At 44.2% G+C, this 24,674-nt stretch overlaps 1 protein-coding gene across 1 annotated transcript in view; it reads left to right on the top strand.

Annotated features, from left to right (window-relative positions):
* The window catches only part of iglon5 (IgLON family member 5), a 336,125-nt gene that overhangs the window by 288,866 nt on the left and 22,585 nt on the right, over positions 1-24,674 (top strand). The window contains exons 3-4 of the mRNA XM_060900951.1: positions 6,960-7,192; positions 10,366-10,485. Of these exons, the coding sequence (XP_060756934.1) occupies positions 6,960-7,192; positions 10,366-10,485 (353 nt within the window). The remainder of the gene's footprint in view (positions 1-6,959; positions 7,193-10,365; positions 10,486-24,674) is intronic.

Below are 24,674 nucleotides of genomic sequence, written 5' to 3'. Positions count from 1 at the left end.
CAGACACTAAGGCCACACCTCTTTCACTGAAAAGACACATTAAGACCACACCTCCTTCACTGAAAAGACAGACACTAAAGCCACACCTCTTTCAGTGAAAAGACAGACACTAAGACCACACCTCCTTCACTGAAAAGACAGACACTAAGACCACACCTCCTTCACTGAAAAGACAGACACTAAAGCCACACCTCTTTCAGTGAAAAGACAGACACTAAAGCCACACCTCTTTCAGTGAAAAGACAGACACTAAGACCACACCTCCTTCACTGAAAAGACAGACACTAAGACCACACCTCTTTCACTGAAAAGACACATTAAGACCACACCTCCTTCACTGAAAAGACAGACACTAAAGCCACACCTCCTTCACTGAAAAGACAGACACTAAGACCACACCTCCTTCACTGAAAAGACAGACACTAAGACCACACCTCCTTCACTGAAAAGACAGACACTAAGGCCACACCTCTTTCACTGAAAAGACACATTAAGACCACAACTCCTTCACTGAAAAGACAGACACTAAAGCCACACCTCTTTCAGTGAAAAGACAGACACTAAGACCACACCTCCTTCACTGAAAAGACAGACACTAAGGCCACACCTCTTTCACTGAAAAGACACATTACGACCACACCTCTTTCACTGAAAAGACAGACACTAAGACCACACCTCCTTCACTGAAAAGACAGACACTATAGCCACACCTCATTCACTGAAAAGACAGACACTAAAGCCACACCTCCTTTATTGGAAAGACAGACACCTCTTTCACTGGACTGACACTCCCCGAGGCCATCGTCTCTTCACAGACACTAAGGTCATGTAAAAGAGCAAGAGAGAAATGCTAAATAAAAGCACCAAAATTCTATTCTTCCAGCAGTGTGATTGGTTCGCTCATAAAACCCTTTGGCACAAAGTTTTTACTTCATTTTGGAAAAAAGGTAATCAAACCCTTCTGTCCAGAATGATGCCCTATTGACTACTCTCTGAAACTATAGAGCATTATGCACATATTCTCTCTCTGCTCATTATTGGATTTGGTGCGTGAACTGCATTTTACTGTTACAAAATAGAAAATACTCAACTGTACAGTGCAGAGGATAGACGTGTTAAACACATGTAATGTTATACTTCTGGATTGTAGCACAAACGTAACTGTTATTGGACAACTGCACTCTGTAGTTTACTGTTTGTCACTTCCCGAGCACAAATGACTCGACTTCAAGTCATCAGCTGACAACTGCAATCCTGTACTGTGTGTCAGACGACACTGTAGCTCTGAAGAACAGGGCTCTGTTGTGAGTCCCGACGCTCAGCGTTCACAAATCCCCTCACAAGTGTCCTCTTTAGTATTCCACACACAGGGAGAACGAGTGAGGGTTGATTTCTGTCGAATGAAAGTCATGTCAAGTCGACATGAAGTGGGACACTGGGCTCTCTTGAGGTTTTCACCCCTGAAGCGTGCCACACTGAACTCGGCACTGACATCTCGTGGCACAACGCAATCACGACGCAATCACACCGCCGCCAAAATAAGGCTGCTTTGGCAGCAGTGATTATGTGTCATTATCACTGAGTCACAAGGCTCATCACACATGCATCAACAAAACCAAAATGAAGCTCGCTGTAGGGCAAACACAAGTAGAAGTGTTAGTGACTGCTGACGAAATTTACACGGGCTGACTGTTTCCTCCATGCACAAAGTCCTAAGTTTGGCTCAGGGTGTAACTGTATGACATGTTGCTTGTTAAAAAGTGTAATGGTGTCTGTGCGTGCTAAATACAAATAGTACTTGTCCTTCATTGTCCTTGAAATGAAAAGAGGCTGGTGTGTTGATAACTTTTATAACATAATCGATAACAAGAACTAACTTGTTTTCATGGATGTTCCACAATATTAAATGTAACGAAAAAAACACACTGCAACTTTGTTCAAAGTGGCATTGCTATAAAAGGCTTCAGGATGTGCTGTTACTGGAAAATAATCAACGTCAGGTGGTAAGAATAACGGCTTCGTGTCACACTACACCACCATTGATTATTTAAATAATAATATTGGCGAGCATTGAGTGGTCTATCAGATATATTCCATTCAGCTAGCATGATACTGAACGAGTCGAAGACGAGTAGCTGAATGGAATATATCTGATAGACCATGGAAAAAGCCAACCAATATTATTGTTATACATTCACACTCTTTATATCAGCATTCTCGAAGGCCAATGCTAGCTTACCCGCGACTCGGTGCTGTTAGCATCTCATCTCATTTCATTATCTCTAGCCGCTTTATCCTGTTCTACAGGGTCGCAGGCAAGCTGGAACCTATCCCAGCTGACTATGGGTGAAAGGCGGGGTACACCCTGGACAAGTTGCCAGGTCATGACAGGGCTGACACATAGACACAGACAACCATTCACACTCACATTCACACCTACGGTCAATTTAGAGTCACCAGTTAACCTAACCTGCATGTCTTTGGACTGTGGGGGAAACCGGAGCACCCGGAGGAAACCCACGCGGACACGGGGAGAACATGCAAACTCCACACAGAAAGGCCCTCGCTGGCCACGGGGCTCGAACCCGGACCTTCTTGCTGTGAGGCGACAGCGCTAACCACTACACCACCGTGCCGCCCCGTACTGTTAGCATGGCAGTCCAATCACCTTCCAGCCAGTGTAGCATTGAGCAGTAGTGTTAACGAAGGCCAATGCTAGCTTACCTGTGACTCGGTGCTGTTAGCGCGGCAGTCCAGTTACCTTCCAGTCAGTGTAGTGTTACCGATGGCCAATGCTAGCGCAGTCAAGCTGATTATTATTATTATCCCTGTGTAATTTACTTCGTTACTTTTAAAATCAACATCGACAGCTACACACAACGGAGCGAACTGGCAGCCAAAATTCTCTCAAAATCTTCCGTTTTTAATGAAGCAAACCTGGCGGCCATGTTTGTTTACAATTTGTCACAGTCACTCACTAGCACAGAAGATTTATGTCTCCGACATGTGATATCATGTCTTGACAACCATGCAATATCGTAAACCTTATTCAACGCTCATTCTCCATTGGGTAGAGTGGCGTAATACACGTAGGATAAGCGATATGCTAACAATATTGCATGCTATCGAACCAAATGAATGAAACCCGCTAGAAGGGAATAGAATATCAACATGTTTTTATTCCACAGAGAAAATGTCCTGTATGTATAATAATTTCCTATAACCACACTACAACAATACATTGATTTAGAGTAAGCCTTCGCTCTAAGGGGGCAAACAAAGCCAAAAACACTGCTCTGTTATGCTGTTTAAATTTACTGTAATGAAAAAAAAAAAAAAACAATACAAGAGCCTAATCCAGAATTTCTGCCCTCGTCATGTGCCCCTGAATAATAAGATCCTGGGTCAATAGGGCTTCTTTATTTTGACCTTTTGCTTAAATTTGTAATGGGGTCAGGACATTTTAAGCTCAGGCATATTTAAGCTATTTCCTTGTAGAATTTTATCTGTTTGAGAGTAACAATCTGGAAAAAAAAGAAAGTCAATGAAATGCAGCGTGAAATTGGGTCTAACGAGGCCAATAACCAGAGACTGGTGTAGATGGTAATTGGAGTAGAAGTTCAGGATGGAGCTTGAGGAGTGAGAAGAAGGGAAGAAATAGAAAGGATAGAAAGCAGTGAGCAGGACAGGGAAGCTCTCCAAGACACAACCTGTCACCTTAACCCTGGCTATCCTGCACTCTCAGAAAATAATGTCCGTTATGGTACCTTTAGGGGCACACCGGCTTGTCATTGGGGCAGTACCCTCAAAGGCAGTGTTTCTCAACCACTGGGCCATGGCCCATTAGTGGACCGTGAAGCACCATCTAGTGGTCCGTGAAGTGCCATCTAATGGGTTGCAAATTTTTTCCAAGTTGAAGCTAATTTCTAGTTCTAGTAGGGTACAATTTACCAAAAGATGACAAGAAAGGTGTCTCTTGAACCTTTTGCTGCGATCAAAGGTTGCTGAGTCAAAGAACACTCGAGTTTGCAGTGATCACTTCATTTCTCAACCACTGAGCCATGGCCCATTAGTGGGTTGCGAAGTGCCATCTAGTGAGCCGCGAGTTGGCCTAGGTTGACCGCGAGTTGGCCGAGTGGTTAGCGTGTCTGCCTCTCGATCGGGAGATCGTGAGTTCTACTTGCGGTCGGGTCATACCAAAGACCATCATACAAATGGTACCTACTGCCATCTGAAATCATGCACGCTGCAATACAGATGCGAGTGGGGAGTCAAACTCTCATGGTTACCAGAGGACCTGCCCCCCACTGTAACCTTAGCTATGTAATAGGCGAGAGGCCGAGGGCTATGGAAATGGAGATTGGCGCCACCCTATGCGCCATATGGCATGGGAAACGATTTTAGACTTTTTTTAGACAATTGCTGGGTTGCATCCGACATCACATCCACCTCATTCGATATGCAATATACAGTGGTGCTTGAAAGTTTGTGAACCCTTTAGAGTTTTCTGTATTTGTGCATAAATATGACCTAAAACATCATCAGATTTTCACACAAGTCCTAAAAGTAGAAAAAGAGAACCCAGTTAAACAAATGAGACAAAAATATTATACTTGGTCATTTATTTATTGAGGAAAATGATCTGATATTACATATCTGTGAGTGGCAAAAGTATGTGAACCTCTAGGATTAGCAGTTAATTTGAAGGTGAAATTAGAGTCAAGTGTTTTCAATCAATAGGATGACAATCAGGTGTGAGTGGGCACCCTGTTTTATTTAAAGAACAGGGATCTATCAAAGTCTGATCTTCACAACACATGTTTGTGGAAGTGTATCATGGCACGAACAAAGGAGATTTCTGAGGACCTCAGAAAAAGTGTTATTGATGCTCATCAGGCTGGAAAAGGTTACAAAACCATCTCTAAAGAGTTTGAACTCCACCAATCCACAGTCAGACAGACTGTGTACAAATGGAGGAAATTCAAAACCGTTGTTACCCTCCCCAGGAGTGGTCGACCAACAAAGATCACTCCAAGAGCAAGGCGTGTAATAGTTGGCGAAGTCACAAAGGACCCCAGGGTAACTTCTAAGCAACTGAATGCCTCTCTCACATTGGCTAATGTTCATGTTCATGAGTCCACCATCAGGAGAACACTGAACAACAATGTTGTGCATGGCAGGGTTGCAAGGAGAAAGCCACTGCTCTCCAAAAAGAACATTGCTGCTCGTCTGCAGTTTGCTAAAGATCACGTGGACAAGCCAGAAGGCGATTGGAAAAATGTTTTGTGGACGGATGAGACCAAAATAGAACTTTTTGGTTTAAATGAGAAATGTTATATTTAGAGAAAGGAAAACGCTGCATTCCAGCATAAGAACCTTATCCCATCTGTGAAACATGGTGGTGGTAGTATCATGATTTGGGCCTGTTTTGCTTCATCTGGGCCAGGACGGCTTGTCATAGTTGATGGAACAATGAATTCTGAATTATACCAGCGAATTCTAAAGGAAAATGTCAGGACATCTGTCCATGAACTGAATCTCAAGAGAAGGTGGGTCATGCAGCAAGACAACGACCCTCAGCACACAAGTCGTTCTACCAAAGAACGGTTATATAAGAATAAAGTTAATGTTTTGGAATGGCCAAGTCAAAGTCCTGACCTTAATCCAATCGAAATGTTGTGGAAGGACCTGAAGCGAGCAGTTCATGTGAGGAAACCCACCAACATCCCAGAGTTGAAGCTGTTCTGTACGGAGGAACGGGCTAAAATTCCTCCAAGCCGGTGTGCAGGACTGATCAACATTTACCGCAAGCGTTTAGTTGCAGTTATTGCTGCACAAGGGGGTCACACCAGATACTGAAAGCAAAGGTTCACATACTTTTGCCACTCACAGATATGTAATATATTGGATCATTTTCCTCAATAAATAAATGACCAAGTATAATATTTTGTCTCGTTTGTTTAACTCGCTTCTCTTTATCTGCTTTTAGGACTTGTGTGAAAATCTGATGTTTTAGGTCATATTTATGCAGAAACATAGAAAATTCTAAAGGGTTCACAAACTTTCAAGCACCACTGTATGAAGTGGTGGTCAGCTAAGCTCACTGCTCACAAAGCGTTACTATCGCTGGGGCGCCTTTCTAGTTATTAAAATGCCCTACGCTTGCATTGTTTTGCACTGCTCGAATCAAACAAACCATGAAACTGATAAAAGTTTCTTCCAGGCTCCCTATGAAGTGATAAAGGGTGAAAGAGCAAAGGATTTTACCAAAAGATGACGAGAAAGGTGGCTCTTGAACCTTTCACTGTGATGGAAGGGAGCCGAGTCGAAGAACGATCGAGTTTGCAGTGATCACTTCGTGAAAGGTTTTTAAATTCCTCTGATTGATTTCATTTGGATTTGCAAATTACTTTTTCCATTATTTCATGATGTTTTGAAGTTCAGGAGATGTTTTAGTCCTCAGATGTGTTTTTGTTTGCTGTTTGATCATGGTCGCCATACTGAAAACTAATGCGCACATAATACGCATAATACCCAGGTCTTTAAAGGGGTTTCTATGGATCTTTGTGAATGATTTAGCTGAAGAGAAGAGCAGGAAGGATTGGGAATCAAGCGGCTATGGTTTGTTTACACCCAGTACTAAAACTTGTAGCGTCCTAGCAATCATCACAAAGACACGTACTGTACAAAAAGTCCAAAAAGTCGTGCTTACCCAGGCAAAAATGATACAGGATTTATCTTGTCATGTCCTGATCCCCAGACCTTTAACCCAGCCACATATAAAAAGTTGTACACCTCCATGCTCTTCCAGGTTTTCACCTGTTTTTCCGTGTAGAACGATGTCTGCAGCACCAGGTAGTTGTGAGATGTTAAACCATCAGGGGATACAGGACTAACACGAGACATTTACAAAGAACAACCAGCAACAACATGTTTTTTATGTATTCATTGTCTCACAGGTGTAAGATCGACGAGGAAGTGACCCACAAGGCCTGGCTGAACCGCTCCAACATCTTGTTCACAGGGAACGAGAAGTGGTCTCTGGACCCGCGAGTGTCAATGGCCAACAACAACGACAGTGATTTCTCCATCCAGATTGAGAAGGTGGCCGTGGCCGATGAGGGTCCATACACGTGCAGCTTTCAAGCGCGAACCAAGCCACGCACTGCACATGTCTACCTCATCGTCCAAGGTCAGTCTTCATTCGTTCATGGTATTTATGCATTTTTCATCGTTAGCTTGTCACTTATTATTTGTTGCTGTTGTTATTTTTTTGCCTATCGCCATACCGATGTCTAGATCAACCTGGTCCTTGCAATAGTACAATATGAATACGAATAAATTAGTATTTTTGTCAGTTTGACTGAACTGTTTAGTATTCCAACACACGCAGCACAAAATCACAAAATATTTGACTTATGATCATGATCTGACGAGTGGAAATTGAAGCCTGCAGTCACCATTTCCATTCCGTTTTCAATCTCGGCATTGTTCTATGATTGAAAATACACACAGTCGAAATCATATATAAAGTTAAGCTTGGCTGAGTAAGGTTAGCATTGACAGCTATACCATTAAAGCCAAAGATTTCTTCTGTTCACATGGACCGATTTAATTTGAACTTCTGCCACAACATCAGTCTAATTGTTATCATGTCCTCAAATCATTCAACACTGAATATTAAGACAATACAGACACTGCAGGTTACATTACATCAGAGGGGAACCATCAGGGCCTTCTTGGCATTCAGAGAAGGCCCAAACATATCAACATTTCACATTATATTTAATTTCTTTCATTCTTTCATAACTTCATTAAATTATTATCTTCCAATTCTAATTCGGCCTCATTTCTGTCAAATTTGCTTCAGAAATGAAAGGGTTACTGTCCTGAAAACATTAAAACAGAGTTATCCAATGAGATTTGTTTGTTTGTTGTCTCTAGGCTGAGAAGAGTTTAGAGCTGGCTCACTCATTTGTTAGGACTTCATTGTCAGTACAGAAGGCCTTGGAAGTGTACTGTATGTTTATATAGGAAGTGACAGATGAATTAATCCAGGGGTGTCAAACCTGATCCATAAAGGGCCGTGTGGCTGCAGGTTTTCATTCCAGCCATGCAGCAGCACCCTGATTTGGCTTATTCAATCAACTGACACACCCACCCTTTAATCAAGGGTGGGTGTGGCTGCAAGTATTTGACTGTGTGAAGACAGTTCAGTTGATTGAATGAGCCAAGTCAGGTGTGCTGCTGCATGGCTGGAATGAAAACCTGCAGCCACAAGGCCCTTTATGGATCAGGTTTGACACCCCTGAATTAACCGATCAGATTTTGATTTATAGTGGGAGGGACCAAAAATGTATCACCCTAGACCTTCCCGAAGGCCAACGTGAGCTTAACCACAAGTCAATCATCAGTAGTGTTAGTGAATGTAGTCGAGTCACTAAACCTCGAGTCTGAGTCCAGTTTCGAGTCCCCAGTGTTCAAGTCCAAGCCATTACATAAAATTTCGAATCGAGTCCACTACTGATCTGAGTCGAGTCCGAGAACCAGACTCCAACTGCACCATTTGACGGTGGCTGTTGCTGCCTTTATGTGAAAGCGTCTCTGCTACTGTGTTGGACTAACGTTACTTCTCGACTGCCCCATTTTAGTTAATAGGCTACAGATAAAAAGCTTGTTCATTGCTCAGCAAGCCCCGCCCACTATCAATAGGGCAAATAACATGAGAGAAGGTTAACACTAGCTAGTTCATCAGTCAGCTAGTAAGCCCCGCTATCAACAGAGCAATGGACATAGCGTGTCACTTCCTTCTCTGGGTGGGGTCTTGCCAAATGACGATTGAAGTTCGAGGTTGTCCCCGTCATCTCCTCGATAGTTCTACTACATATAGAACACACAGCAGTGCATTTTTTCCCACTGAACAAGAAGTCTGTATAAGCAAAGCGGACAATCCTAGGGGCGTTCTCTCCAGGCATTTCAGCGCCATTAACGTTAGTTTGTTCCTGAACATGACATATGAACAGGTGAATGTGCATTCTCTTGCACAATATTAGTATAAAAATTAATGTAGAAATAAATATCTTATGCCAAATTATTATGGCATGTTACAAAAAATAAAGAAAAAATCCGGGTCCTCATCTCCAATTTATGAGTCCGAATGCAGTTAATGCACAAGTCCGAGTCCGAGTCATCAGTGCTCAAGTCCAAGTCAAGTCATGAGTCCTTAAAATTAGGGCATGAATTGGACTCGAGTACTACAAGCCTGGCGAATGTTAATAAAGCAGTCAAGCCAGTGCTATCGAGAGCAAGTAGCACAGACTAACAACCGAGAAACTAAGATTTCTGTCTCTAGACTCTTCTTCCACACATGCTCACTACAGTATTTTTCACTCACACTTAAGTATTCATTTTCCTGTGTAATTTACTTAGTTACTTTTAAAATCAACATCGACAACGACACACAACGGAGCTACCTGGTAGCCTGGCACTAATCCCTTGCAAAATCCTTTGCCCTGTTGTTTTTTGGTGTCTGGCTATGTTTTGGCTGAGCTCAAGTCCCAACTCTCATAGTAACAGTTCACCACTGTATCGCATTACTGTAGTTTTTCAGTAAATAAGCTACCAGAGCCATACAGGGGCTGAGCTCATATTGATGATGGGTCACATGATTTATCACCGCTCTGGTGATGGATGGCCTCCCCGTAACCCTTCTAACATGACAGTCGTTTATACAGATCATACTTTCTGCATTGTGTTTCACCGTAACACAAGACGACCACTTAGAAAAAATGAAAAATTGCCCCTGGAACAAAAAGGCTCAGAGTGCAGCGAAAAGACTGTTGGATTTTCTTTCCCATAATGCTTTGAAGCAACTTTAGCTATCTGATGAATGAGATGCACCTCTTTCTGCGCCATGTTTGTTTGATATTGCTGTGCCCTCAATTTTAAGTCTTCATTAGATATCAGAGAAAAAAATAATTACACCCTGAAGTCCATGCTCCAGCAGAGACCCTACAGCAGGTCCAATTTCTTCTTCATCTTTAAAAAACAGAAAAAAAAATGTTCTTCTGTTAAAGAATGCCTCGCAGGATGAATAGCTCGGCTGTCTTCATTAAAAGAATCCATAATGAGCCATTTAAATTCAAGGGTCATCTTGTTATTGGGCCTCGGTTATGAGTGGGCTTTCAGAACAGGGGTTTTGACACAAGACAACAGCTAGTGGCTATCAATTTTGGAAAGAAAGGAGGAGGAGGTCAGGGGAGGTTTTTAAATCAAAACAATTACAGCGTCCACATTGTGAATGTAGAGTTACAATTTGTTCCATTCAAACACAATGGCTTTTAATGAACTCTTTTGTTTTCGCAGTGCCAGCAAGGATAGTCAACATCTCTCAGGATAAATCGGTCAACGAGGGAGACGATGTGAACCTCTTCTGCCTGGCGATTGGCCGGCCCGAGCCCACCATCACCTGGAAGGACTTAAAATGTACGCCGCATCTCTTGAAGCCTGGATTTCACGGCCATCTCACAATCACATCACGCGTAATTACAGCCGTAACCAGAACGATAATCATCAGCATCTGTCATCGCAACCCGCCGTCGCTGTCACCACCATCACTGTAACTCTAATAATCATGTTTGTCATTAAGACCCTATTTATAACTTCCATCCTCATTGATATAAATCACATTTGTTATGGCCAGCCATACTGGGGCACCTATTAAAACGGTTTTGTAATTTTTTTTTTTTGTGGTAATATTTACTGTCAGCAAGCCTTTTTGAAAACAGTTTGCACTCATTCATTATTCATTTTGAAAGTTCATCCTCTGGAAACAGCTGCAGTCCGGAGTATTATCATGCCAGGAATCATAACCAGAACTATTTCGGTCTCAAGGGATTGCATCTAAACGCACTTAGAGCATACAAACATGACTGACGAGCGCATGGAGGAAGGGGGTTAGTGGTACACGGCGTTAAAAATTAATAATAGAGATTATGAGGGCGAACATGCTGATAGTTAAGGTTTGTTTATAGAGATTTTTTAAAATCTCAGCCAATATTAAAAAAAAAAATCTTTACACAATAAAATCATTCTAGCATTTTTATGCATTTTGTATATCCTCAGTGTTCATGTATTTACCAGAGGTGAACAAAGTACCCAAGTTTATTATTTAAGTCAAAGTACAGATCCTACTACTTAAATGTTACTCCAATACAAGTGAAAGTTGTCCAGTCAAATTTTTACTTAAGTTAAAGTACTGAAGTACTTGCTTTTAAAATACTTAAGTACTAAAATACATTTTCTGTCAACGCATTGTTGTATTATTGCGACAATGCTTACAATACCGCATACCTCTGAAGCAATTGACTGGATTTACTGATGAGCTTGTAGAACCTGGAGAGCTGAAGCTCCACCTGACAGGCTAGCAAACTCTTTTCAAACTCAAAATCAAATTGGGTATCTAGCGTTACTAGAAAAGAAAGATTTCTACATTCTGTTTATTTGGCAAGATTATGCTAAAACATATTTCTGAAAGGACTTCAGATAAGTTAACATTATGCATGTTAGTGTAACTTTATTTGTACATGCTAACTAGCGGTGTCCAAGTTAACTAGCTATGTGTTAACGTTAGTCGTGGACAAGGCGATGGCAACTTGGCATAGAGAGTCATTTGACTAACCAGACTGCATACAGTAGCTATTGCAATGTTATCGCTAGCTCTAAAAACACAGACAACTTCATTGCAAGCTTTCTCTTGGAATAAAACGTTTATATACCTCAATATGCTTCCGCAGGTTGGACGGTGAGTTTTTGTAGGCCGTGATGTGATTCGTTTTCGGCAAACATTTAAAGCAATATGAATTTTTAATCCTTTCAGAAAACTGAAACATGGGTTCATGGGCCATGGGTGCGTGCATTCTCCAGAAAAACCACCTCCTTCTGTTCTGCCATCAACTGATTGTGTTCAAATAATACTGCTGAGAAATTTAACTTGATTTTATACAGTCTATGGATGTGACGTGACCCTAGTGATTACTGATCGGCTGTCTCAGTGTCACCTGCGAAAAAAACATCACGTTTTAGAAAAGAAAACAAAAAACATCCCCTTTCAAAGCTGCTTCATAGTAACAAGTAACGAGGACCTTGATAGAAATGTATTGGAGTGAAAAGTACGATATTTGTCTTTCAAATGTAGTGAAGTTAAAGTCATAAGTTTCCAAAAAATGTAATACTCAAGTAAAGTACAGATACTCAAAAAGTGTACTTAAGTTCAGTACTCAAGTGTAACACTTCCTGATGTGGGTGGAGCACAGAAGCACGGCAGGCGAGAGTTGATGTTTATCCAAAACTTTATTGAGCTTTTCAGCTTCCTTTTTATTTATCGTTCATTCACTCACTCACTCACTCACTCACTCACTCACATGCATTGTGGTTGGGGAGAGAGCTCCCTTCCTCTGCTCTCTCTCCTTTTATGCTCCGTCCCTGTAACAAACAGTGACACACACACACACACACACACACACTAATTGACAGCAGGTGGAATGATTTAGCCACTAACCTTCCCCGACCCCGCCCTCCATTCACAGACTGCTGCTTGGCCACGCTCCTGCTGCCACATACCCCCACCGCCCGACTCAGGCCGGGGAGCCGTCCGGCCTGAAGCTGACTCCCCCCCCGACGGGACAGGAAGTCCGCCACCACCATCTGCGCCCCCGGCCTGTGGATCACCTCGAACTTAAATGGCTGGAGGGCGAGATACCAACGGGTGATCTGCGCATTGGCATCCTTCATGCGGTGGAGCCACTGGAGGGGCGTGTGGTCCGAACAGAGAGTGAAAGGGCGCCCCAGCAGGTAGTATCGGAGGGCGAGGACTGCCCACTTGATGGCAAGACACTCCTTCTCGATTGTGCTGTACCTGCTTTCACGCATCGAGAGTTTCCGGCTGATGTACAGCACGGGGTGTTCCTCACCCTCCACCTCCTGAGACAAAACGGCCCCCAGCCCTCTGTCCAATGCATCAGTCTGCAAAATAAACAGGAGAGAGAAGTCAGGGGAGTGTAAAAGTGGCCCCCCACACAGTGTAGCTTTTACCTCCGAGAAGGCCTGTTGGCACTGTTCCATCCACTGGACCGGATCTGGAGCCCCCTTTTTAGTGAGATCGGTTAGCGGGCTGGTGACGTCCGAATAACTGGGTAGAAACCTACGATAATAGCCAGCCCCAAGAACCATCTCACTAACTTTTTGGTCTTGGGCCTCGGGCAGGCCGCAATTGCTGCGGTCTTGTTAATTTGGGGACACACCTGCCCATGGCCCAAGTGGAACCCCAGATACCGTACTTCCACCCACCCAATCGCACACTTTTTTGGGTTAGCTGTAAGGCCCGCTCACCTCAGCAACTTTAGGACAGCCCTCAGGTGTTCCAAGTGCCGCGGCCAATCATTACTGTAGATTACAATGTCATCTAGATAGGCGGCTGCGTAGGTAGCATGAGGGCGGAGCACCCTGTCCATAAGCCGCTGGAACGAAGCGGGTGCCCCAAACAACCCAAAAGGGAGCGTGACAAATTGGTGTAATCCAAACGGTGTGGGAAAGTCCGTTTTTTCTCAGGATAGAGGAGTCAAGGGGATCTGCCAATATCTCTTTGTTAGATCCAGTGTCGAATAAAAGCGAGCAGCACCTAATCGATCAAGCAACTCATCAATGTGAGGCATTGGGTATGCGTTAAATTTACACACCGCGTTGACCTTTCTATAGTCCACACAGAACCGGACCGACCCATCAGTCTTGGGAACCAGGACCACTGGGCTGCTCCAGTCACTGTGGGACTCCTCGATTATGCCCATTTCGAGCATGGCCTTGAGTTCATCCCAAACCACCTTTTTCTTGTGTTCGGGCAAGCGGTAAGGGCGGCTACGCACTACCACCCCGGGGTCATTTCGATGTGGTGTTCTATGAGGTGGGTATGACCAGGAAGGGGCAAGAACACATTGGAAAATTCCTTCTGCAACTTTGCTATCTCCGTGAGTTGTGCTGGTGAGAGGTGGCCTCCACAAGGAACCGGAGTGGTCTGAGATGTTATCTTTTTTACCTCTGGCCCCAGCTCTGCCTTCTCTGGGACTACCGATGCCAACGCCACGAGGACCCCCTCATTCCAGCATTTTAAAAGGTTGAGGTGGTAGATTTGCAGTGCCCCACCCCTATCTGTTCACGTCACCTCATAGTCGACATCCCCGACTCGCCGTGTGACCTCAAAGGGCCCTTGCCACTTGGTGACCAATTTAGAACTCGACGTGGGCAATAATACGAGCACTTTATCTCCTGGTGTGAACTCTCTAAGGTGCGTGCCCCTGTCATACAGCTGGCTTTGACATTCTTGTGCCTGCCGTAAATTCTCCTGGGTTAGGTGCATGAGGGTGTGGAGTTTTGCGCACAGGTCAAGAACGTACTGGATTTCATTTTTACTCGGTGAAGGTCCCGCCTCCCAGTTTTCCCATAGCACGTCCAGAATGCCACACGGTTTACGCCCATATAATAATTCGAAGGGAGAAAACCCCGTGGAGGCTTGCGGGACCTCTCATACTGCGAACAACAGGGGCTCGAGCCACTCATCCCAATTACGCGCATCTTCACTTATGAATTTACGGATTATGTTTTTGAGTGTCTGGTTAAATTGCTCTACTAAGCCATCCGTTTGTGGGTGATAAACACTGGTGTGGATAGACTTGATCCCCAGTAACCCATACAGCTCGCGCAGTGTGCGTGACATAAATGAAGTGCCTTGGTCCATCAGGATTTCTTTCGGAATCCCGACCCGGGAGATAAAGCGGAAGAGCTCTTCCGCAATACTGTGTGCTGAGATATTGCGGAGAGGCACTGCTTCCGGATATCGCGTTGCATAGTCCACTAGAACTAAAATAAAGTGATATCCCTGTGCTGACTGATCTAATGGCCCGACGAGATCCATCCCAATTCGCTCAAATGGGGTCTCGATTAGAGGAAGAGGGCGCAAAGGCGCTTTTGGAGTGGCCGCGGGATTTACTAATTGCCATTCATGGCATACCGCACACCACCAATGGACATCCCCGCGAATCCCTGGCCAATAGAATCGGGCCATTATTCGGGCTAGTGTTTTATCTTGCCCCAAGTGTCCAGCCATGGGATTAAAGTGAGCCGCATGGAACATGAGTTCCCTACGGCTCTTTGGAATTAACAACTGGGTTATTTGTTCCTTGGTGTGAGTGTCCTGCGTCACTCGGTACAATTTATCTTTAATAATGGCAAAATAGGGGAAGGTCGTGCTGCGCTTGGCTGAAGAGTTTGACCATCGATTACTCTCATTTGGTCAAACGCATGCCGCAGAGTCTCAACTCGCGACTGCTCTAACGGGAAATCCCCGAGGGAATCCCCGAGAGAGGGAGGAAGAGCGGGCTGCTCCTCACTCTGTCGCGGTGTTGATGTAGACAGCTCTGCGACAGCTTCTCCAGTCAATGCCACACCAGGACCAGCCCACGACCTACTAGTGCAGGACACACTGTGTGTTAAATATTCCATTAGGTTTTTAAATCCCAGCCAATCAGTACCCAAAATCAACGAGTGGGTGAGACGGGGACTAACCGCCGCCTTTATTCTATGCATTTGGTCCCGGAATAGAATTTGGACAGACACTAGAGGGTAATGGTGAACATTCCCGTGCACACACAATACTTTCACCGCTTGTGCTTCCCCCAATGCCTCACCTTGCACCAGGCATTGGTGAATTAAGGTCTGATTGCAACCAGAATCCACCAAAGCATGATATGTAGCCCCTTGGTATGCGATACGTTCCGGCCCGATCGGGGGCGGTTTCTGGCGCGTCGGGGATCCGGATTACAGCACCCACCTCCCTTGCGGAGCTCTGGCCTCAGAGATGCTCCGATTCCCCGCTGCGCCAGCACACCGGCCCAGGCTTTCCCTCTGCACTGGTGTTATGGGTGTCACTCACCTGAGGGGGAGACAACACAGACACAGGAGAGGGAGAGGGGAGGACACCACGGGTGCGACGGGCCGGCTGGGGAGGGGCCAGCCGCCGCCTCCGTGGCAGGGGAACGGGGTGGGGAGGGGGACGAGAGACGGAGGAGAAAAGGGAGAGAGAGAAGAGAAGCGAGGGGAGACACCTCGTCTGCCTGCCGTCGGAGCCGCCTCCAGATGGTCCTCCGCCAGCTCGATGGCTCGCTCCAGCGACGCCGGGTGATGACACTGGACCCATTCCGCTGTTCCTTCCGGAAGTCGAAAGACAAACTGCTCCAGTGCCACCAGATCGATGATCTCATCGGCGTCGCTGTTTTCCGCCCTCAGCCACCACCGGCAGGCGTCCTGGAGTTGCTGGCCGAATGCAAACGGCCGGCTGACTTCCTCCAATGCCAGCGTCCGGAAGCACTGGCGATGTTGCTCCAGGGAGCGGCCGAGACGCTGCAGGATGGCTTTTGTCAGGTCAGCGTAGACCAGCCGGCTGTCAGCAGGGAGCTGCTGTGCTGCGAGCCGCGCCTCGCCAGTCAGGAGCAGGAGAAGGCGCGCCGCGCGCTGCTCCTGTGGCCACCCCCACACCTCGGCTGCTTGCTCAAAAAGAGCAAGGAACGCTTCCGGATCGTCCTGTGGTCCCATCTTTGTGAGGGTGGTGGCAGCGGTGGTTGATGCTCCTGCTGACGCGAGCCAGTGCCGAAACGCCTGGCGATCTTCCTGCTGGGCCAGCATCAAGGCTTCGAAGCGTTGCTCCTGCTCCTTTCGGAGGGTGATCAGCGCTTGATGCTGGTTCCGCTGGGCGGTAGCGAGGGCAAGGATGAGCTCTTTGAATGGCGGGGACTCCATGGCGTGGTTCTCTTCTGTGCTCCCGGGTTTCGGCACCACTGTAACACTTTCTGATGTGGGTGGAGCACAGAAGCACTGTAGGCAAGAGTTGATGTTTATCCAAAACTTTATTGAGCTTTTCAGCTTTCTTTTTATTTATCATTCGTTCACTCACTCACTCACTCACTCACTCACTTACTCATTCACTCACTCACATGCATTGTGGTTGGGGAGAGAGCTCCCTTCCTCTGCTCTCTTTCTCCTTTTATGCTCCGTCCCTGTAACAAACAGTCACACACACACACACACACACACACACACACACACACACACACACACACACACACTAATTGACAGCAGGTGAAATGACTTAGCCACTTACCTTCCTCGACCCCACCCTCCATTCACAGACTGCTGCTTGGCCTCGCCCCTGCTGCCACATCAAGTAAATGTACTTTGTTACTGTCCACCTCTGGTATTTACAGTAGCAGTGTACGGTACTCCAGCTTTAATCTAACTTGCCCATTTATATTCAGTGACACGTCGTACTTCAACAGTTACAGAAAATGTATGGTAAAAAACGCTACAATTGTATATCCCGATAAAATTTGTATAGCCACATTTAGCTGCACTGTTATAGCACCAGTGACTGGATGGAACATTTTATAACTAAACTGATACCACAGTGATCCTGAATTCTACAATCTGATTGGTCAGAATGTGTTGATTGACTTTCTAGACCAGCAACTCGGACAATAGTTCCAGTTCGACATACAGTACAAGCTAGAATACAGAGATGTCCACAAGTGCCAGCGACCAGTGGTTTTCTCTGCCTACACAGACGATCTGCACCAGCTACTCGATTCCAGAAAAATATAAAAACTTGCCTTTCAATGTTCAAATGATTTATATTGTCTCCACTGCCCATAATTTGCTGCAAATCCAATTATTTCACCACAAAATTGTCTTTGATTCGGGTCAAGCATGACCAGAAGCGATGCCGTATTTGTTGATCAATTCATGTGCTCTGATTGGCTGAGCCAGACCATGTGACCACGCCGAAGCAGACAGTAAAGACACAGTCAGTGGTTATTGCAGATGATTTCACTTGGTTTTCGCTAAATGCCACCGAAGAGGAAACTAAAACCTTCCGTGGGCCAAATAAATCCAAAATCTATGTTTTCTGCAGGTTTGTACATATAAATCATAATTAATATTTTCATATATAAGAATTATTTTCATATCCAGTAGCTACCCGGAGTGCCAAGTTCCCATAGAGATGTTCAGTCCCTGAGCTAAGGCTTCATACTTATAAATTGCAAGTGCAAATAACTGATTGTGTGCAAATATTTATTCTGAAATTAAAACTATACAACACAATACCACACTAGAAGCACATCAGGTACATTACACATGCACCAAATAAGCTCACCATGTAGTTATGTTACAGAGCCAGGCAGCGTACTACAGAGGGGAACTGAGAAAGCCAAGCACATCTAGAGGGAAATTTCATATATATTTTGCAAGTATTTTACAGGGAAATGGTTCGTCATTTATTAGCTGAGAATGCACCAGAAGGCATGTAAATTTCAAAATTTTCTTGGAGTTGGGGCATGCCCCCGATCCCCCTAGCATTAGAGCCCCTTTTGGTGCACCACCACAAATTCCAGATCCACCAACTACTTTTTTTTTTCGCCGACTACTTCAGATTTTCTAGAGAACCCTGAGAAGATATAAAATCCCAGGTTTATATTACTGTAATACGCTTATTCTAATACGCTATCTTTTCTATAGTAACCTTTCAAGGTACTTGAAAGACAGGCGTTCCATGTGAATGAATTACAAAGCGTGGATTCTGACTAAGAAAAACATGTTTTGTGTGACGAGACGTTATTTAGCATTTTTAGAAGGCGTCTCCAGTGTTGGTGCTTTGTAACTTTGTCAGCAGGTTTTCTACTGTGGGACTGTGATTTATGTTTTTTGGATAAAAAAGCTGATTTTTTGTCTTGTTCAAGAGAACGTTGAAGGAGAAGGACTGTTTATAGCTGCTATAATGTAAGCAATAGCAGGAACTAACTTGCTTTGTAGATGTTTAACAACATTAAATGTAACTATAAATGGATAAAAAAGTATAACTATTATTTAAATAATATTGGCTGGCATTGAGTGGTATATCAGATATATTCCATTCAGCTAGCATGATATTGAATGAGCCGAAGACAAGTCGCTGAGTGGAATATATCTGATAGGCCATGAAAAAAAGCCAGTCAATATTATTATTATTATTATTATTATACATACATACACATTCGGGGCGGCATGGTGGTGTAGTGGTTAGCGCTGTCGCCTCACAGCAAGAAGGTCCGGGTTCGAGCCCCGTGGCCAGCGAGGGCCTTTCTGTGCGGAGTTTGCATGTTCTCCCCGTGTCCGTGTGGGTTTCCTCCGGGTGCTCTGGTTTCCCCCACAGTCCAAAGACATGCAGGTTAGGTTAACTGGTGACTCTAAATTGACCGTAGGTGTGAATGATTGTCTGTGTCTATGTGTCAGCCCTGTGATGACCTGGCGACTTGTCCAGGGTGTACCCCGCCTTTCGCCCGTAGTCAGCTGGGATAGGCTCCAGCTTGCCTGCAACCCTGTAGAAGGATAAAGTGGCTAGAGATAATGAGATGAGACATACACATTCCTTTCGGGTGTTCAACACGTCTTTCTCTTTCAAAATTCTCTCAAAATCTTCCGTATTTAACGAAGCAAACCTGGCGGCCATGTTTATTTACAAATTGTCACAGTCGCTCGCTAGCGTGGAAGTTTTACATCTCTGACGTGTGACGTCATGTTGTCTTGACAACCATGCAATATCGTAAACCATATTCAACGCTTGTTCTCCATTGGATAGAGTGATGTAATGCACGTAGGAGAAGCGACATGCTAACAATATTGCATGCTATCGAATCAAATGAATGGAACCTGCTAGAAGGGAATAGAACACGTTTTTATGCCGTTGATGTATAATAATTGTCATTACTGCATCAAATTATTTGCAGTGATATCAGAGGAATAACACTTCAGGTCATGCTGTTATTCGGAAACGATGCATCACACCACAATGTTATTGACTATTTTCCTGCTGTATTTTATTCCATACATTAAACATATTATCAGGTTAGTAAAGTTGCTTATATCTATTTATCATTCATGTTTCTGTATTACATGTTTATTCGTTTAAAGTCATGACCAGCTGATGTGCTATATGTCTTGTTTTTGCTGATTCGACATTATACGGGTTTATGTAGCACAAAGGAACTAGCTAATGACTTAGCTAATAGCTAGCTATTTTTAGTTCTAAAGGAGATCGTAACCAAAGGCGATTTTGGCTGCATGCTTGGCTGCGTTGTTTTGTTTTTCTTTTCCTTTAAATTGTTGTGACTCAGTATGTGGTGGCAGGAAGGTGAGCTAGTTGAGCTTTTCCACTGCAGAATCTCTGAGTTTGCTCTAGTTTGCTGCAGGCACCTTACAAACTGACACACTCAGCAGTTTTAATATATACACACGCGCACACACACACACACACACACACACACACACACACACACACACACACACACCTCACCTTCTGGAGGAGGGCTACAAGAACTGGAAGAAAAAGGAACGAGAGAGGGCATGGAGAAAGTGTTTGTTGGTATTTCTGAACAACCGCATTGTTGAGATAGAGGTGGCCATTTGGACACGAAACAGCACACCTTGATGTCTGTCAATCATCAAATCCCCTCCCCACCCCTCAAATCTGCCTTCTGTTAGACACGCCCCCTTTTTCTCACCTCCTCCATGAAGAAGCAATGAAGCGATATAATTTGTCAGTAGCCTAAAGGCACTTAAAAGCTACCAGAGCACACACCACACACACATGACAGGAAAATATCCACCCAAACAGATGCACCCTTGTCAGAGATAAGCATCACGTGTCGTACAAAAGATCAGCCCTGTCCATCACGGGTCTCATCACAAACGCACGCTGGAGACATTTCCACAGATATGGAAGATCTTTGATCCGTGAACACTGCACATCTGTCTCTTTTACACTCTACCCATGTCTCCTGAGGTGACGGAGGCAGAGCAGATCAAAAATATTTACAGAATAAATACGGCTCGCAAAAAAATACAAGCTAAAAAAAAAAACATGCCTGGGTGTATTTTTCCGACGCTGTGTATGCGAAGGCAAATCTGTCTACAGTATTAATGTGAACTTCATTATTGTGATTCCAATTAGAATTGCTGTTCTGTCAAAAGTGGTCTTCAAGTGTTGGATTCCATTTTAGCCGGCACTCGGGTCTGGTTTCAAAAAAAGAAAAAAAAATGCAGCATGTGTCACGGCTGTGAGAAAATGAAAAAGAAAATGAAGAAAATGTGGTCTACTTAACGGGCGGCAGATTCCTCTTTTCGCTTTTCATCTTCTCCCTTCACATCTTCTGTCCTCTCACTGCTGAGGGAATAACAAATTGGTGCTCACGTGAAGAAGGCCACAGTCTACTTACTTACCTGGAAAAAAAAAAAAAACAAAACACCATTGTCTGGATCTGATATGTCATTCTTTTTTTTTCCGCTGTCTCGCCTCTGGGCTTGAAATGGCTGCCAGAGTAGATGAAGTGGCATGAGAGAGAGATATTTAATAACTTAAGAGAATAAGTGAATAACGTCGTAGCTGGGTTTGCATTTGCTTGTCAGGGTAAACAACAGCAATTGCAAAATAATCGTCTCCAGCTCAGTGGCTGTGCTAATAATCCTCTGGCTTAATCTTCAATTAACAGGCATGCAAATCTGTGACAGGGAAATGCTCACATGGCTTTATGAATTAAGTCTTTAGTCATCTTGCAGTGGACTGTGGGCGAGCTTGTCGAATGGCAGTTGGGAATGAAATCAAATCCTGAGTGGATTTGGTGGTTAATGCTGCTTTTCTTCTGACATGTAGCTCACCTTGTGCTTTTTATGCTTTCACTTGCATAAAACGAGAACTCGGGCGTCATGTGGAGACAGATAGTTTAATAAATCAGAAAGAGACTTTTTTTTCACCAAAAGACCCTTGGAGAGATTTCTTCATCTTTCTCATTAGTGTTCTTTCCATCTCCCTTGTTTTTATGCTAATTTTCCATTTGCACATCAGAAAACATGCGAGTGGAAATGACACTTTGCTGAAGTGTAAAAGTTAGAATACTGATAAGGAGAAATTTATTTCTGAAATTAATGACGGCAGAACCAGTTTACTCGAGTACAAATACTCACAGGGGCAGTGATTAGGCTTGTGATTAGACCAGTGTTGTAGTCGAGTCACTAAACCTTGAGTCCGAGTCTAGTCTCGAGTCCCCAGTGTGCAAGTCCAAGTCATTAAAAAAATCTTGAATTGAGTCACTATTGATCCGAGTTGAGTTTGAGAACAAGACTCCAACCATACCATTTGACGGTGTCTGTTTTAGTGCCATTAACATTAGTTTGTTCCTGAACATGACATATGAACAGGTGAATGTGCTTCTCTTTGTCAGGGAGCGTAGATTAGATTAGATTAGATTAGATTAGATTAGATTAGATTAGATTAGATTAGATTAGATTAGATTAGATTAGATTAGATTAGATTAGATTAGATTAGATTAGATTAGATTAGATTAGATTAGATTAGATTAGATTAGATTAGATTAGATTAGATTAGAACTTTATTGATCCCTTCAGAAGGGTTCCCTCAAGGAAATTAAAATTCCAGCAGCGTCATTACAGGATAAACAGAGAATAGAAAATAGAGAAAACTTCTAGATAAATTAAGTATTTACATAATACAAATATAAAAAAATAAGATATGAAAAAAGTCCAGCAGGAGAGGTATTGCACATTTATATTGCACATTGTCCAGTATTGCTTTTTGTCAGGCTAGGCTACTGCTCCTTCCCGTCCTCTGTCCTCCTGTTACCCCTCCTACCCCCCAGAGAGGAGTTGTACAGTCTGATGGCGTGAGGGACAAAGGAGTTTTTAAGTCTGTTAGTCCTGCACTTGGGAAGGAGCATTCTGTCACTGAACAGGCTCCTCTGGTTGTTGATGGTGTGCAGAGGGTGACTGGCATCATCCATGATGTTCAGTAGTTTGTCCATAGTCCTCTTCTCTGCCACCGTCATCAGAGAGTCCAGCTTCATGCCGACCACAGAGCCAGCCCGCCTGATCAGTTTGTCCAGCTTGGATGTGTCCTTCTTGGATGTGCTGCCCCCCCAGCACACCACGGTGTAAAACAGGACACTGGCGACCACGGACTGATAGAACATCCACAGGAGTTTCCTGCAGATGTTAAAGGACCGCAGCCTCCTCAGGAAGTACAGCCTGCTCTGTCCCTTCCTGTACAGGTGGTTGGTGTTGCAAGTCCAGTCCAGCTTGCTGTCCAGCCACAGCCCGAGGTACTTGTAGGAATCCACAGCCTCCACCTCGACTCCCTCGATCAGAACTGGTCATGACCTTTCTCTGGATCTCCCAAAGTCAATGACCGGCTCTTTGGTCTTCGAGGTGTTGAGCTGCGGATGGTTCCCGTTGCACCAAACGGCAAAGTCCCTCACCAGGCTCCTATACTCCTCCTCTCTGTCGTCCCTGATACACCCCACTATGGCTGTGTCATTGGCAAACTTCTGAATGTGACACAGCTCCGAGTTGTAGCAGAAGTCCACTATGTACAGGGTGAAGAGAAGAGGGGCCAGCACCGTGCCCTGGGGTGCTCCGGTGCTGCTAATCACAGTGTCAGACGTGATGTCCTTCTGTCAGAGATGGTTGGGAGATGGATGTAAGTTCAGAAGGTGTGTTTATTAATACAAGTGAAGACAGGTAAACAATCCAGAATGGCAGGCAAAATCATAAAACTGTGAAACAGGCAATAGGTTGAGCGAGGCACAAACAGGCTATCATAGACTCAGCAGGATCAAAGACGAGAAACAGGAAATCAGGGATCAGGAAACCAGACAAGGAAATAAGGCTTGGTAATGTGTCAGCAATGCAACTCAATACTTCGTAAAGTGTGTTTTCACAGTTTTTATATAGGCACGCTGATTGCACCTTAATCCTGTGTAGGTGTGAGTCATTTACGGTATGTGCCTGAGAGTCTATCTGATGTACACGCTAAGGTGCGCAGGTGTAACACTCTTGCAGGAAATTAGTACAAAAATTAATGTAGATATAAATCTTGTGCCAAATTATTATGGCATGTTACAGAAAATAAAGAAAAATCAGAGTCCTTGTCTTCAATTTACGAGTCCTAATGCAGTTAATGCACGAGTCCAAGTCCGAGTCAAGTCACGAGTCCTTAAAACTAGGGCACGAGTCGGACCCGAGTACTACAAGCCTGGATTAGACTTATGAATTTACATGACGAGTCTGTTTGTCACACGAAATGCCTTTACAGTGATAATCAGTGGTGGAGATACAAGATGATCACATATACATGAGGTCCTCCAAACATTTAAACTCTTCGGCTTACTTAGGCTCAGCTTAAGGAGCTTGATGTTAAAATACTTCCTGAGTATATCAATCATAAATTCATGCTAAATAATACAACAATTTCAACATGGCTTTGCACTAATGGCATTCAGCAGACACTCTTATCCAGAGCAGCATACAATGTACCCAGAGCAACCTGGGGAGCAGTTGGAGGTTAGGTGCCTTGCTTAAAGGCACTTCAGCCATTCCTGCTGTACTAGGGAATCAAACCAACAACCTTTTGGTCTGAAAGCTGCTTCTCTAACCATTAGGCCATGGCTTCCCCATAGATAAATCTACAAACAGATATTTACCCAGACAGATGGATTCGATGAAGAGTCCTCCCTGAAACACATCCA

This window comes from Neoarius graeffei, chromosome 19, assembly GCF_027579695.1.
Source record: "Neoarius graeffei isolate fNeoGra1 chromosome 19, fNeoGra1.pri, whole genome shotgun sequence".
In the NCBI taxonomy this organism is placed as follows: domain Eukaryota; kingdom Metazoa; phylum Chordata; class Actinopteri; order Siluriformes; family Ariidae; genus Neoarius; species Neoarius graeffei.
This window is presented reverse-complemented; position numbering and strand designations above follow the sequence as displayed.